This window comes from Schistocerca americana, chromosome 4 (genome assembly GCF_021461395.2).
Source record: "Schistocerca americana isolate TAMUIC-IGC-003095 chromosome 4, iqSchAmer2.1, whole genome shotgun sequence".
NCBI lineage: Eukaryota > Metazoa > Arthropoda > Insecta > Orthoptera > Acrididae > Schistocerca > Schistocerca americana.
Window position 1 is genome coordinate 650,722,440 of NC_060122.1, and position 18,155 is coordinate 650,740,594.

At 40.3% G+C, this 18,155-nt stretch overlaps 1 protein-coding gene across 1 annotated transcript in view; it reads right to left on the bottom strand.

Moving 5' to 3' along the window:
• The window catches only part of LOC124613675, a 148,802-nt gene extending 138,839 nt beyond the window's left edge, over positions 1-9,963 (bottom strand). Inside the window, exon 1 of the mRNA XM_047142392.1 lies at positions 9,850-9,963. Within this exon, the coding sequence (XP_046998348.1) occupies positions 9,850-9,857 (8 nt within the window). The 5' untranslated portion in view covers positions 9,858-9,963. The remainder of the gene's footprint in view (positions 1-9,849) is intronic.
• Positions 9,964-18,155: the final 8,192 nt, after the last annotated feature.

Below are 18,155 nucleotides of genomic sequence, written 5' to 3' on the forward strand. Positions count from 1 at the left end.
GCTTATAGGATCCCAACATAATCCTGCAAACCTTTCAGAAAATTAGGAGCAGTTCTGACGTACAGTATAAAATACTATCACTGACACGCCGGGAAATTTTCTGCAGGGTGGCGCACGAAAAACTGGTCCAGAGTATACAGACTTCTCGCCAATTACGCACGAATTGTTGCCCGTCACGAAAAGATGCAGCAACAAATGGATGAACATGTAATAATTAGACTTCCGTACTGACAATACAAAACCTAGTCGCAACAGCTTCGAAACAGTGGATGACAAGTGGCGGGCGACAATTGGCAGTCTGTATTTTGTTCATCATAAGAATAAACCTGAAGTAAACAAACACAAACGCGATGATTAGTGAGCAGCCGCGTCAGGAACCATAACACACGTACGCTGGTGTAGTTCCGCTCTTGGAAGTAGGTCCTGCTTATGTATTACAGGTCTTGTTACTCTTTTACGGTAAAATAATCTTGAATATGTTCTAATGTGTTAACAGCCATCAATGCCTGTCTTAATCACACTTTAGTTATTGAGCTTTTATTTTAAAAAACGTGTACAGTCGTAGCGTCTGTACCGTTGTGTTCTGATTGTCGCGCTACTGATACGTAGTGGGAAAATTGCTGACGCTGCTTTCCTACTCCGTAGTGAAACACGCCGTGGAACAACGTTAAAAAGCGTCGAGAAACAGACTGCTCGCAAAGTTTTTCATACGTTTACAGAAAAAAAATTGGCTTTTAGGTTTCCCGAGGGCGTTATTTACCAAATTTATGGCTTTGTTGTAGAAGCGATGCAGAGCTGAATCGCTATCGATGTAGATTTGAATGGGGGATAGCCAATAGATCCAAAGTTCAAGTCTCGATTTGGCTTTCTGCTCTTTGCGTTCTATTTTGAATACCTACATCTTTGAAGTATAAAAGATAATTAACACGAAAAATGCAGTATTCTTGTTTCTAATTACTTACATATTGCACGCAAAATTCCAGTTGTCATTGCAAACATAAATTCTCGATTATCCAGGATTGTTTTGGTTGATTGGTTGGGTGTGGAAGGGATCAAACTACGTGGTCATCAGTCCTGAGATTAAACAAAACCGATAAAATACCACATTGAAAGAAGGAACTACAACATCCATAAAATGATAAACTATTGACAGGGAAGGAAGGAAAAGGAGAGAAGACCTAATGCCGAGCGAAGGTTATTTCCGGAATGCCAACAGCGAGAGATGGTCTGGTAGTCGATGGGCAAGTTCATTGCAAGGAATCCCAACATGGCCTGGGAACCAAATGAAAACCACCCAGCATCCAAGCTGAGCGAGGAGAGAAAGGGAGTCCTGGATAGCGATGACCAATGAGGGAAGCACTGGCCGATAGCGTGCAATCCGCTCAATGAGTCACTAAGGATAGTGAATGACAGTCCTGAGCAGGAGCGGATATGGTCCAAGATTGTTTTAATTCAAACAATACAACAAATTAAATTTTTTGGACATAACCCAAATAAAAAGCACGTCCATTATTTTATACCACAGATGTAGTCTCTCACGTAGCTGAGTGATAAGCGTCGTAGAAACATAGAAACAATTTTCACATCTAGCACCCCATACAAATGCTGTATTTTTACAACTGCCACTGTATCACTACAATGTGAAGCAACAGAATTGATCTGGAGCCAAGTTAAGAGATACATCGCGAGTAATAACAAGACATGTAAGCTGCCTGACTTACTGGAACTAATGCAAGAAGCTGTGTCACATGTCTGCCAACCAAACGATGACGGGATACAGAACAGCACGTCATAAAAGGAGACAAGGCGGTGCTCTGATGGCTTCGTGGATTCTATTGTTGATCGACTTAACGTCAACGAGGCAGATGCGTTTCAGTACTCAGATGTATGTATCGGATTCGTTTTGAAAGCAGTTGAGAAGGCGAAGACCGTAAGTAATATCTACAGTGGCTTCTGTATTTAACTATACAATGAAATCCTTTCAATACAATGAAATCCTTTCAATACAATGAAATCCTTTCAATACAATGAAATCCTTTCAATACAATGAAATCCTTTCAATACAATGAAATCCTTTCAATACAATGAAATCCTTTCAATACAATGAAATCCTTTCAATACAATGAAATCCTTTCAATAGGCTTTTGAGTCACACATAGCTCGAGCAGAAAAATTAACGTGTATTTAAGTTAGGCATTTTCATTACTCTTGTTTGTAATTTCAGTACTGTGTTAGGTTAGAACAAAAGCATGTTACGCTTTCCGTCTGCTCCCCTAAGAAGCGTATTACCTGAGTTCTGGCGTATATTATTTCATTTTGTTTAAAAATTAAATGACATTCAAAGCTATATTATTTATTTGCTCGTTTCTTTCTACGTCTTAAAAGCAACTGCTGACATCTACAGGTTAGCTGGTGGACCAGCTGGCTGGCCAGTGCTGTTGAAGTTAAAAGCGCCGGTGAAGCTGTTTTTACGTGTTATCGCTCAGTCGATGTGCGCGTAATTACAACATAACCTTACAACAGTACTTGACTGTATTCGAGGCACATGAAACGAAATCTAATGAGATTCCAGCAAACGCGGAAGAAAACACTGTGTACTGCTTTCTTCCGATTTACTCTTACGATGAACATGGTCTAGTACTCGGGGCCGGTTTTTCGTGCGCCACCCTGTACTAGGGGAACAAAGCACGGCCGGTGGTGGTCGCGCTAACAGGTCTGTGCCTGTCTGGCCGGGGCGAACTCTCAGTGCGGCATGGCACCTTCCCCAGCTCCGTCGCAGCAAAAAAATATCCTGCTCCGGTTGTCTCAGTCTCCGTTGAAGGCGCTATGTGACTCCGCAAAGGTGAAGGACACCGCTTTCTCAATCGCAGGGGACGCACCACGTAATAGGATGTAACGTGACCGCTTTCACCAGCGCGAATCCTTGTCTGCCTGGAACCGAATGATACGGAAAAGGTAGAGGGGGTACTGGGTAGGAGGGGAAGCGGGTAATGGGAGAGGGAAGAAACTATATGGAGAGGCGTGTCTCGGCCTTCCCCACCATCTTCCAGTCAGGTGATCCGAGCGCGACATCCGTCAAGACTAACCTTCCCGTGACTCACCGGCAGCTGAATTGCCTTATCTGTACGTCGTATGCAGTTCCGTGTCCTCATTTCATTTAGTCCGCTCTGACAAGAACAATGGTACAGACAACAAAGACATTGTGCACTATAATATATACTTAAGAAACGTAGTATGTAATTACATTAAGTCGCGTGTTTCAAGAGTTTCGCTTACACACACACACACACGCGGCGACTCTGAGCTGCAAGAACAATAAATGCAAATGCTTGTCATACGAACTAAGGTAACTGATATTGAGACAATGCTGATCCATAGCAGGTTAAAACTGTCCCGGCACGGGATTCAATCGAAGGTACACCTAGACATACGCAAAAAAGAGGCAATAAAAGATGACTGACTTGTTATGCACCTGCTCTAATATTGTGTTAAATATACTTCAGAGCAGTAATGAAATTCACTCTGCCTACTGTACCACCGATTATCATTCAATCATTAAAAAACACCTTTAACTTTCCAATGAACTAAACCAACGTTTTTACTGTATCTTTAACACACACAGTGCCCAAGAGACGGACAGAATCTGATCGGAGACTGATATGCCAAGAACCAGGGAACACACGATTCTTTAAATAATCAAACTCCCATGGATAAAAAAGCTTCAAAAGTGTGATTAATGTGTTACATATTTGATTTTGGGCACGAAATCGAGTAACAGTTTAGGAAATGTTTGAAATTGTGTATAAAGTTTGCTGGAAGTCGCGAAGTACTTTCGTCCTCAAATACTGGATGAATATAGTCAGTGTATTTGTGTTCCGTAAGTTCTGCTGCCTCAGCACACGCGGTTTGTAAGTGTAATACTTGCCTTACGTCGATAATATCGCGAAAAACAAAATTTTTTTTGCCCCCGGAAGACTTTAGGCAACATGCAACTGATACAGGGTTTCGGGATAGCGTTTTAGCAGTATACATCAGAAAGCATATCCATCGTTTTCTTTTCGAACAACCCACTCCGGCATCTGCCATAATCTGTTAGGGTAAACAGGATTTGGATGACTGAACGTAGATTTCAAGGGCCCGCTCCTCTCGACTGCAGCAATACTCTAATAAGCAAGTTAGTTCGACACACAGCCCTACTTCCTACTCTGGGACACACCCTCTTTGCAGACACTACACTCCAGAATCCCCGCAGCAATGGGGGCCATTCATTCCGACGAATTTTCAACCTGCAGAGGATTTACGGTGGCCACCTGTTTAGGCACGCTGAGGCATATCAGTTACTAGATCACTGGTCATTTGTCCTCGTGTCAGTTCCATCCTATAGCCTCATTAGCGTATTTTATCTTCCAGCTGTACTAAAACTGAAATACTTCGGGGGATGGAACTGAATACATTTACGATCTGCGACAATGTAGTGTCCAACGTCTACGATGTCAGACAGAAATATGCATCACAGACCACCTTTTTCCCCTTATCAGAGGTTACTGGTAAGCTCTCACGCTGTCGAATGTAGTTGTCAGTATTCGTAGTATTACAGTCTTAGCATGAATACTTTCACTCGGCGGCGGTATTCTAGCGTGCTGAAACTAACCAATTAAGATTCTGCTCCTCAATCAGTAAAAACAGAATAATTTCAGGTTCCTCTGGCTGTTTGTCCGTCTTTCTAACTGTTAAAAGCTTTTTTCTCAAGAACGGGTAGTCGCATCAATTTGAAAGTTGTGCCGCAGATGTCTACAGTCACTGGCGGAGTAAAAATTGAAGTCAATGAAATCAAAAGACGTAAGCATTTACGTTATATTTTGATATTCGCATAGTCACTCATCAAAACCTATAGGTTACTTCCCTTTAGGCTAGAATCACGAAATTAAGGTTTCACACTACAGGTAAGACTCTGAAAAGAATTAAGTTGAAATTACAGCACACGCAAAATTTTTTGTCATTTGCTAGCCGATTTAACTTAAAACATTCTCGAAAGTCTTGGAATTCATGGGACCAATATCTTGCCATTATCAATGTCGATAAGAAAACGTCTGGATTCTCGATTCCCAGGATCAACGAACTGTCTATATACGTAATTAAATTCTACGGAGTCCCCAGAGCGCGATTCCTACTTGCACCTGCCCTCTTTTTTAATTCTCTTTTGCAAGTGATAGTGCGGTTTGTTTTGACATTCGGCCCCTTGCAGAGTCGCATTCTTTTCGGAAAAAATATCCAAAATGGGCTGGAAGGGTGGCAAAGGGAATTCCAATTAGGAATATTTGGAAGAGACTTCCCAGACTTAGCATGCGTCTGATTAAGGGAAAACTCCCAGAAACTTTGCTGGAAACCATGGGATTGCAATTTAAATTTAATGATTTGTTGTCTACTGAACCACACAAAAAATTTTTTGTGTATACCTGTGCACATGAGGGTGTGTGTTGTGTGTATCTAAAACGAAACTTTATATAACAGGCGGGCTTCAGCTATATGCATCTCATAATGTTTTACCCTTTTCTAGCGAAGGACGTCACGAGCCCCAGTGTAGCGTTTCAACCAGTCGCTGGCGTGTAGTTAGGCGTAAGAACAGGCGTCACATTTCCAGCTCACTGATAGATTCTGAAGCGTCAAATTCTCGGTATAGCTCTCTAGCTGTTTGAGAAAGCGCTCGCACTACCTGTCAATACTTTGCGTTGCAGTCTAATTAAGCGATTCGCGTAAGGTTTACGGCCCGAATTTGAGTCCAGTGCTCTAACCACGGAGCCACCTTTCTCGGTGCGTAAGGATTTCGTAGATTTTCTACCGCTGGGGTGCTGCGAAGGTGGCGTTACCTGGAAGAGAATTTTGTGACTGTTTTACAGCACTGCATAGCTTTTGTCGCTAAGTCGTGAACAAGTTTTACGGTTTCGAGTCTTTTCGGATATCGTCTGCGCAGAAATAATTTGGCACTGCCTATATTCTGTAATTTCAATACATATTACGAAACTAAAGCCATGAAGTATGCAGTATTGCATGGAAGTCCTTCGACAACTGTATCGGGTCGCTACTCGCTGCAAGATACCTCGTAGCAATTTTTCTGAAGATATGTCGCATTTAAAGTAACTGCAACGGAAGAAGTTTTTCGAAGCACAGAGAATGTACTTATTATATCATGCAGAACCAGAGAGTCTTCATAGCTTCCAAATGTAGATAACATGCACTCATTCTTAACTCCGCTTTCCTAGTCCTCAATCGATACAAGGCTGAAAACTTCTAATCTATGACATTTTTCTCCGCTTTCGGGAGTTCTTTGCTGTCATAATATTATCGTCAATAATTACTGATAAATATATTGCAACAATATCCGTCATTGATTGCATCGATTTAGAGTAGATAAAACACTTCAGCGTTCGTTACCTACCGTCTGTGGTTCATCTTTATCTTCGTGGATAAAGGGGTCCATTATGGAAGCAGAGCCAAGCTCACGACAGGAAGCAGCTTGCTTCCTCCACAGCCATCTCTACAATAGGTTTATGTAAACGGGTGCGCAATGTATTTCGTTAATTCACTCAACTGGTTATTGAAAACGCTTCTACAGAGTCAAATGCAAACTACATTTTGCCACTTTAACAGCGACAGTTATTTCATATCTCACATTTCAAGGACAGTAGTGTGTTGTAATCTTCCAAATGCATTCTAAACACAAAAACGGCTTCAGCGAGTCTCGGCGTGCTCACATAGGGTGTCAACAGCACGTCACGTCGCACTGCTGGGCATTTACGCCGCTTACAGGCTGTTTACGCAGGTGTACAGTTTTAAATGTTTCAAAACGCAAAGAAACAACAGACTTTGGATGCCAATGAACACTGATTTAAATCAATGGTGGAACTTGAAAATATGTGCCGGACCGGGATTCGAAGTCAGGTCTCCTGCTTACTAGGCAGACACACTGACGACTATGCCATCCGGACACGTCAGTCATCGCAACTGCACGGACTACCCTAGCATGCCTCCTGTCAGACCCAAATTCTCAACTTACCCACTATTCTCATTGCTCGCGGCACTTCGCGAATGGAGGTGTACTCTTTCGGACACGTCCGAAAGAACAGACACCGCATATATCAAATGTTTCTATTCTGTCGGGTACCAATCGTTGAAGGAACTGTTAAATCTTCGCAGTGACACGAAAACAAGGAAGCATGAAACAAGATTTAGACGTCACGTCACGAATATCAAACCGAAGGCGACGAGAGCAAATTAACCTGCGCATGTTGAGGTGTTAGCAGTGACGCGCCAGTCATAGATGAGGCAGTAACGCGAAGCCACCGGGACCGTCCGCAAATGTCACATCATTCTTATAATACTCTACATGACGCCCCGTCGAAAGCTGGAGTGAATGGCATTCGGATTACGTTGCGGTATTACGTACTGTGTGGACTGACTTCATAACTTACGTACGTATTACGGGAGTCCGTGTTACACGCTAACGGCTGGCAACACTGCGTGACGCATTGCCGAAAAGGAGTACCGGTATGGTGTTTGTGGTATGTTTGTAAACTAGGATTGTAGTTGGAAGTCTCGGATCAGAAATCGTGTTCCCGTTAAAGACGACTCCGACAATACTATCACTTTACAGCACCATTATGTATTTATGCCTTTAGCTATCTTTATATACAAATGAAGTGAACATGACCTAACCTGAGCAGGCCTTTATGGTATAAATCTCATGCCACAGAAGAACCTACGATGCAAGGTACGAATACACTTGCGCGTTCTTAAATTTATACGCACCTTCATACTGTTGTTGTTGTTGTGGTCTTCAGTCCTGAGACTGGTTTGATGCAGCTCTCCATGCTACTCTATCCTGTGCAAGCTTTTTCATCTCCCAGTACCTACTGCAACCTACATCCTTCTGAATCTGCTTAGTGTATTCATCTCTTGGTCTCCCTCTACGATTTTTACCCTCCACGCTGCCCTCCAATACTAAATTGGTGATCCCTTGATGCCTCAGAACATGTCCTACCAACCGATCCCTTCTTCTGGTCAAGTTGTGCCACAAACTTCTCTTCTCCCCAATCCTATTCAATACTTCCTCATTAGTTATGTGATCTACCCATCTAATCTTCAGCATTCTTCTGTAGCACCACATTTCGAAAGCTTCTATTCTCTTCTTGTCCAAACTATTTATCGTCCATGTTTCACTTCCATACATGGCTACACTCCATACGAATACTTTCAGAAATGACTTCCTGACACTTAAATCAATACTGGATGTTAACAAATTTCTCTTCTTCAGAAACGCTTTCCTTGCCATTGCCAGCCTACATTTTATATCCTCTCTACTTCGACCATCATCAGTTATTTTGCTCCCCAAATAGCAAAACTCCTTTACTACTTTAAGTGCCTCATTTCCTAATCTAATTCCCTCAGCATCACCCGACTTAATTAGACTACATTCCATTATCCTTGTTTTGCTTTTGTTGATGTTCATCTTATATCCTCCTTTCAAGACACTGTCCATTCCATTCAACTGCTCTTCCAAGTCCTTTGCTGTCTCTGACAGAATTACAATGTCATCGGCGAACCTCAAAGTTTTTATTTCTTCTCCATGAATTTTAATACCTACTCCGAATTTTTCTTTTGTTTCCTTTACTGCTTGCTCAATATACAGATTGAACAACATCGGGGAGAGGCTACAACCCTGTCTTACTCCCTTCCCAACCACTGCTTCCCTTTCATGTCCCTCGACTCTTATAACTGCCATCTGGTTTCTGTACAAATTGTAAATAGCCTTTCGCTCCCTGTATTTTACCCCTGCCACCTTTAGAATTTGAAAGAGAGTATTCCAATCAACATTGTCAAAAGCTTTCTCTAAGTCTACAAATGCTAGAAACGTAGGTTTGCCTTTCCTTAATCTTTCTTCTAAGATAAGTCGTAAGGTCAGTATTGCCTCACGTGTTCCAGTGTTTCTACGGAATCCAAACTGATCTTCCTTCATACTAAGTCAGCAAAATATCAGTTTTTTTTCTCATAAATACTACAAAAATACATTACCTGATATGACATGGACAGCAAACCCTCCCATGAAACCAATATTAAAATTAGTTTTAGGTATGGTTGTGCAATGTTACACTGGCACAATAGTCTTCTCTACCCTGCCACGAAGTGAAATTTTGGTGGCACAACGGTATGTAGCGTAGTCTGCGGTCTACCTTCATTGCACATTTAACGCGTGTTTCTCCATACATAAAATATAAGGTGCATTCAGAAAAGCTTCATTGTCCCGAGACAAATCTCCGACGCGCATTTTGGTTCTAATATACATATATGGAAAAATAATTTACTGGGCCTTTTTTTACGTCTATGAAATCTTGACAATAAATAAGAGACTTGTTGAAATTTAAAAAATTCATTCTGTGGCGTAATTACCGATAGTATCTCCGCTATATTAACGTAATCAACTGGAAGAGTGTTTATTTTTTTCACCAACTGAACCCGGAGTGATGTAGGCAGTGAATGAGAAGCGGGGTGCTACAAAACTTCTGATGTACATAATGTAAGAACGTTTGACATTTCACCATAGTTTCCATGGATGATATGGCCATATTAATTTTGTACCGTAAGTACAACCAATGCTCTGCAAAGCATTCCAAGAAAACATGAAAACTTCAGATCGACGTTTAATGTTACAACCCATAAATATACATTACCAGCCCCAGGTTACAAATTCACATAGAATGCTTCGATAGGTCCTCCACATCCCACTGTCAGTGTGTATTTTTTGGATAATGAAAGAAATCGGAAGCAAGAAGGGAAAATTAAATTATTACTGACCTGGTCATAATAACTTCTGAGTGTTCACAATTGTTTCCAGAATCTTTTCAACCTCAGCACGCTCCTATTGCAAGCACCAACCCAACAGTCACTTGCGACCACCTGTAGAACCTCTCCCCACGCGTCCACACAAGCTACTGCCGATGCCACTAGAGACATCTACAGGCAGTAGGCACTAGGCACTAGTTGCTCTAACGATGCCACCTATACGTACAAACCGAAAGTAGCGTCGGAGGTTCAACACTGCTCGGGTTAGGTGGCGTTAGGTACAGTACATTAAAAGCAGAGATAATCTTGAAATTGAAGTGTACAGAATCTATCAGTATCTTGCGAACAGAAGTACGGACTACTATGTTGAATATAGCAATAATGATCAAACTTTTGAGATGATATTATACTTATTGACTTCATCATAAGAAGCCAATTCAAAATTGTAAAGTAAGCATTTACGTCGTTTGTGTTCGATATCACGGCAAAATGACGTCGATAGGTCAACTCGCACTAAACAAAAGTAAACATCAGTGGAACTGGACGTGTGCACGTATTGTCACACTGTGGCCTGTAACATTTGACACTACATAGAACTTAAATCCAACGCTTCATCTCGCACAGCACCAAACTGTGACAGTCAGATAATGAGTAACGTCCATGATACGGTATCAAAATTAGGAAACTAGCAGTGGCCAAAGCAAAATGTGTAACAAAAGTTCACTGATAAAAGTTGTATAGTATACTCACAAGTGAAAAAAGAAAAATTTTAAAATCATGAATACTTGGTGTTCCTCAGTTTTCAGACATGAACACCTGTACACCATGGGCTGTATTAGAAATGCTTTATTTGCCAAAACCGATTTTCCGGTCTATATCTTATGGTCTGTGACATCTGATACCTGGAAATAAACAACTGTATATCTACATAAATTACCACAAATCTGTAGATGTACATGGAGTGGCAGTAATATGTCTACTTGCATTATGTACTTCTAAAGCAATGACATGTTTGTTAGTTAACACGATAGGATCTGAATTCTGCCCAATAACAAAGTACACAATGTGACAGCAGTAACATACATGACAGACTGCGTACTATCGAAAACCAGTTTTGGCAAATAAAACGTTTCTAGTGCTGTTCATGGTGTACAGAAGATATGCAAAAATTTATGACATAGAGAAAATATATAAAAATACAATCCACAATATTTATAAGGCAATACATACAGCCTTTTTTACCTTATTCATTGTGACTGTGTTTTCTTTATAGCCTAAATACGAAATAACTTCAAAACAACTGTTTTTCTCCTTGAACATCGCTGATTTTTTTCGGTGTTAAGGATTATTTAGTAAAACAATTTATCTATTTATTTATGCATGAGAGGAAGACTACCCACAGACATACGTGTCTGCAGAACTTATGCAAGGGGGGGGGGGGGGGGGGGAGGGGAGGGGCAAGGCAAGTGGTGCAAGACTCAAAAACTGCCATTTTTTAAATAAGTGAGTATTATTTCACTGCAGTCAGCGACATAATGGTACAACTGGTTAAATGATGTGGTTTGCAGAATCATAAAAAGCCACTTTTAGAAATGGATGAGAGTTCTGTAATGTTAAAAATACTGTACTTCATATTGCCACCTCCCCTCCCCTTGCAGATGCCAATGATCAAAGAAAAAAATAGATGCGTTGCCATAAAACCAAAACCCATTACAATGTCTCAAAAATAAAAACAAACTATAAAATAAAGATTAAGAAGAGAAAGATGCACAAAATCCATACTATACCTTGAGTCAATGCAGTGAGAAATTAGCAGTGTGTTCCCTCTATTTAGCTGTATGTGCCTCGAAAAGGAAGATGACAGATGAAGACTAAAAAGGACAGAGGTCTTATAGCTGGAGTTAGATATCTGCAGGATAAACATGAGAAGGTTAAGACTATGAGTATGGTGGAAAATGTGTGGAGACCTTGGGAAGTAGTGGTGCCATATGTAAAAGAATTTAAGGTGGCACAATATAGATGTCAACGTAAATTCTGTAAACTTGAACCACCAATTCAACAAGCTCTCTACATTTCCTGTTTCTGTACCGCATGGTGTTTCATTTCACTGGTCATGTTGATGCCACCTCTTTCTATACAATCCCGAAGAGCCACAGTGTTTCCACTGTCAAGTATTATATCTTTCTATGCTTAGTTGACACAAAAGTCACAACTCCTTGCGAGAAATAATGACCAATTATATCCTCGCTCACAATTACCACTCCTTTGAAGACATAATCTAATAATAATTTTGCAACACAAGCATTCAAATATTTCCATCCTATACCAAATGCAAACCTGTTTAGGATGTGGCAGTTATTGCTTACTATGTCTTTTATACTTGATAAGCTATATGTGTACATCAGCCCATGGCAAAAGGTATATGTTTCAGGCAAGCTGTCCAGTCTTGGCTGGATACAGCTTTACAAGCTCAGGCATCATATGCTGGAGACTGTGGAGTGTCATTAAACCTCTCAACCATAAGCCCTGAGTACTCTCATCCACTCAAATAAAGAACTTGGTTGGCTTGTCACAATGGCAAAAGTAAAGCAATTAATAATAAATAGTAACTAGGCACATATGAAATCCCCTATTTTAGTGCAAAAGGACATTTGAAAAAAGTATTTGGGATTAGGAGTTCTGGCAGGAAATATTAAAATCAATAAAGAGATCATGTAAAGGTACACTCTCTTGGGAAAAGTTTATCCTGTTAGGTAACCAGCTTGTTGAGCAAAATTACACAACACCACTAATTTCAGAAAGGGTAAACACAGAATATTTTTAGACTAATTACACAATACCCTTAATTTTAGCAAGAATGTAATCATGAACAGCCTCAAATGAACAGTTTGATGGTACCTTTACACAGAAATATGAGTAAACATGAATGAAGGAAGTGGCCTGGTGCCAGGCCCCAACTTGCAGTAATCCAGGCCATTATTGCTACTGTCTGTAATTTGGCTGTGTCAGCAGTGTTGCAGCTCCAGTAACAGCAGAATTAGGTTAAATATATGATAACTTGTTCTAGTGCGAGATCTGGCTGGTGATTTTTACTGTATCAGCACAGTTATCAGGCATCATCAAACTGGGAACTAATTACATGTGGGGTCCCACAAGGTTCCATTTTGGGGCCCTTACTTTTTCTTGTGTATATCAATGACCTTTCATCAGTAACATTACCAGATGCCAAGTTCGTTTTGTTTGCCAATGATACAAACATTGCAATAAATAGCAAAACAAGTTTAGTCTTAGAAAGATCAGGTAATAAAATATTTGTGGACATTAATCACTGGTTCCTAGACAATCTTTTGTCGCTCAACTTTGAAAAAACACACTACATGCAGTTCAGAACTTGTAAGGGGTGTCCCACGAGTATATGTCTAACATATGATGACAAGAAGATAGAAGAAGTGGACAGTGTTAAATTCTTGGGATTACAGCAAGATAATAAATTCAACTGGGAGGAGCACACCACGGAACTGCTGAAGCGTCTTAACAAATCTCTGTTTGCAATGCGAATTTTGTCAGACGTAGGGGATATAAAAATGAAAAAGCTGGCATACTATGCTTACTTTCATTCCATAATGTCATATGGGATTATTTTTTGGGGTAATTCATCAAGCCAAGCTAGAGTTTCCCGGCCACAAAAACGTGCAGTAAGAGTTATATGTGGTGTGAACTCGAGGACATCCTGCAGAAGCCTGTTTAGGGAACTAGGGATACTAACTACTGCTTCCCTATATATTTATTCCTTGATGAAATTTGTCATTAAAAATATATCACTTTTTCAAACCAACAGCTCAATTCATGGAATCAATACTAGAAATAAGAATAATCTTCACAAGGATTTAAAATCACTTAGTCTTGTACAAAAATGTGTGCATTATTCAGGAACACATATTTTCAATAACTTGCACTTGTCAACGGACCTTGTGTTTCCTGTGGTTGTAGACTTAATTTTAGTATTGATATTAATGATTCATTTGATCATTGTTCCTCGATTCACTGCCAGTTGGCCCAATTGAAGGAAGGTAATGTTGACTTCGGTGCTTGTGTTGACATGCGACTCATTGCTCTACAGTACTAGCATCAAGCACATCAGTATGTAGCATCAACAGGTTAGTGTTCATCACGAACGTGGTTTTGCAGTCAGTGCAATGTTTACTAATGCGGAGTTGGCAGATGCCCATTTGATGTATGGATTAGCACGGGGCAATAGCCGTGGCGCGGTACGTTTGTATCGAGACAGATTTCCAGAACGAAGGTGTCCCGACAGGAAGACGTTCGAAGCAATTGATCAACGTCTTAGGGAGCACGGAACATTCCAGCCTATGACTCGTGACTGGGGAAGACCTAGAACGACGAGGACACCTGCAATGGATGAGGCAGTTCTTCATGCAGTTGACGATAACCCTAATGTCAGCATCAGAGAAGTTGCCGCTGTAAAAGGTAACGTTGACCACATCACTGTATGGAGAGGGCTACAGGAGAACCAGTTGTTTCCGTACCACGTACAGCGTGTGCAGGCACTATCAGCAGCTGTTTGGCCTCCACGGGTACACTTCTGCGAATGGTTCATCCAACAATGTGTCAATCCTCATTTCAGTGCAAATGTTCTCTTTACGGATGAGGCTTCATTCCAACGTGATCAAATTGTAAATTTTCACAATCAACATGTGTGGGCTGACGAGAATCCGCACGCAATTGTGCAATCACGTCATCAACAAAGATTTTCTGTGAACGTTTGGGCAGGCATTGTTGGTGATGTCTTGATTGGGTCCCATGTTTTTCCACCTGCGCTCAATGGAGCACGTTACCATCATTTCATATGGGATACTCTACCTGTGCTGCTAGAACATGTGCCTTTACAAGTACAACACAACATGTGATTCATGCACGATGGAGCTCCTGCACATTTCAGTCGAAGTGTTTGTACGCTTCTCAACAACAGATTTGGTGACCGATGGATTGGTAGAGGCGGACCAATTCCATGGCCTCCACGCTCTCCTGACCTCAACCCTCTTGACTTTCATTTATGGGGGCATTTGAAAGCTCTTGTCTACGCAACCCCGGTATCAAATGTAGAGACTCTTCGTGCTTGTATTGTGGATGGCTGTGATACAGTACGCCATTCTCCAGGGCTGCATCAGCGCATCAGGGATTCCACGCGACAGAGGGTGGATGCATGTATCCTCTCTAACGGAGGACATTTTGAACATTTCCTGTAGCAAAGTGTGTGAAGTCACGCTGGTACGTTCTGTTGCTGTGTGCTTCCATTCCATGATTAATGTGATTTGAAGAGAAGTCATAAAATGAGCACTAACATGGAAGTAAGTTATGTGGACACATGTCCACATAACATATTTTCTTTCTTTGTGTGTGAGGAATGTTTCCTGAAAGTTTGGCCGTAACACACACATTATAACTTCTGCACAGTTTCAGTGCAGTAATGTGTTAATTGTAAATATATGTGTGTGTGTGTGTGTATTACATGTTTATTACCTTATAAATAAATAAAAAAACTTCTTAATTTTAAATTCAGTGCATTAGTATTTGTAAAATGACTCTTTCATATAGTGTTCATTAAAAAATGATGATCATTCCCCTTGGGACCTGTGGAATGGTATATTAGCTTATTTGTTTTAGTTGTAAATATTTGTCATGCATTGTTATTTTTCTGACATTCTGACATGTTCCACATCCTGGAGGACCTCCTCACTACGGATCAATTGGAATGAAAGTAAATCTAATCTAATCTAATCTAAAACCTACCTGATGCTTCTTGCAAAATAACACCTTGCCCGCTTCTGTCTGCTTCACTTCCCTATGACTTCTTCCATCAGCTTGTGATGGCAGCTGTCCACTTGATTCGTAGTGGGTTACAAACACCAAATAGCAGAGAAGTGGTACAGCATAACAATAAACTTATTACTACACTGCTTAATGGTATTCATGTTTATGCCACCTAAATTTGAGTAAATTAGAAAGAGCACAATGCCTCCTCATTTTTACTACAAAGCTGCTGCTTATCTGCAGTTAATAGTTGAATATTTACTTCATTATAATGGTATTCTTCAAAAAAGTATTAGCTACATCTGTAAATATTGAGTCCTATTTTCAGTGTGTTATTACTTGTCATGCAGCTTCGTAACAAACACTGATACTTTCCAAATGGCTAACAAAACTTTTGAATCCGTGAATTCAGATAATTTTTAGAAAGAGTGACTAATGATGAATGTTTTTAATTTTGTTTTTAACTGTGAGGGATACCCAATTTCTTACTTTTTGTTAGGTAGGGGTTTGATGAAAATCTTCCCACCACAGAACATAACTCTGATGTGAACTCTCGACAAGCAGCCGAAGTCAACGTGAATATTACTTTTGTCTCCCGTACTGTGTGTGTCTAAAAATCACAGTGTAGCTGAAACTGACTCTCATTATCAGCAACAATAACCTGTAAGGAGCAAAATTTTTGGTAAGTGATTGTAAGAATTCCAAGAGCCTTAAAAAGGCTTCTGCAAGATGTACAGTTATCTACTTTACACAATATCTTACTTCTGCTGAATAATCACTTTACATACTTCATGTGCATTGCTCAAGAATATAATTCAATAAGGCATGGGGAGTGGAACTATGCAAAATATGCCAACACACTTCATCTTTAGGTAAATACAATGAGATACTTCCAAGGGCACTCATTCATTCATTGCGTTCCACAGGTCCCATCAAGGAGAATCTTCATGGATGTGGAATGAGTCAAGGTACATGTAACATGAGACAATGATATCACAGAATCTTAATCTGCATGCTGCTGTCTATAATACTTACTATGATTCATCTAAATTTAATTGAGTGAGTTAGTAAGGAAGCTGCTACTTTGAAAGAAGTTGCTGCCTCATCAGTTTTATGCTGTTTATCTGCTATTAGTAGCTTAATATCTACTTGTCAAACCATTTTACAAGAAAGCCTGAACACTATGTGCCACAAAGCTTACAAATTTTATATCTCTGAATCTAGATATTCAGATAAATTGTAGAAAGAGTGTTAATGAGATATGTTAAATTCATTTTTAACTGCATAACATGCTGACTTGAGCTTCTTGATTCAATTTTTATTGATTCTGTTTTAGCTTGTTATCCAATTGGACACCAAGGAATTTTACGCATCATTATTCATTTAGTGTATGACCATTAATGCCTACATCTGGTGCTAATATAGCATTTTTCTTCTAGGCATGTTGAGCCATCATCTGAGCTGTGTCTAGTAAGGGTGAGTTTGGATCCTTGGTTTATATACGAGTACTTGTATCATCAGCAAAAATTACAGTTTTTGAGTTGCCTTTAAAGTCATTGCAAGATCATTTACATACGTTAGAAACAAGAGTAGGCCCAGCACCAGTCGTAGTGGTACTTCGTACTATATGTTCTCTCATTCAGAGGTGTTTCACATCTGAGACACAGTCTGTTAAAGAGGTCTTCTGTTTACCGTTAAGAAGGTACAATTTCATCGGCACAAGAAGGATGCCACTGATCCCTTAACAATTTAGTAAATAGAATTTTGTGATCCACACAACTGAAGGCTTGTGCAAGGTCGCAGAATATAGCACCAGGATGATTTTCCATATTTAGCTCTCCTAGCACTTCGTTTGGAGGCTTTGCATTGCTTTCTCTGTTGAGAATCTGTTAAGAAAGCCAAACTGTGAGCCACTTAAAAGTTCTACCAACTTAAATGAGTCAGTATCCTATCACAACAAATTATGGAACGTACTGAAAAACATGGGTGTACCAGATCACCTCATTCATCTGATACGGAGTTTATACCTTGACTAAGAAGCCACGGTGAGAACTATGTATGGAACAACGAAATGGATAAAGATTCAGAAAGGGGTCCGGCAAGGCTGCATACTGTCACCGTACTTATTCAATCTGTATGCAGAACATGTTATGAGGAATGCGAGGCTAGATGAAGGAGAAACAGGAATTAAAATAGCTGGAATAAATGTAAACAACCTCAGGTATGCGGATGATACGATCCTGTTGGCAGAAAGTGAAGAAGAATTGAGAACACTCTTACTGAAGGTGAAAGACGAAAGTGAAAAGGCCGGTCTTATGCTGAATGTGAAGAAAACGAAAATTATGGCAACTACACCTACCAATTCGTGGGATATAGCGGGAGAAACCATGGAGGTAGTGACCACATTCAGTTATCTCGGTTCCCAGATCTCTGCTGATGGCGACTGTGGTCATGAAATCCGGAGACGCCTGTTGCTCGGTAGACAG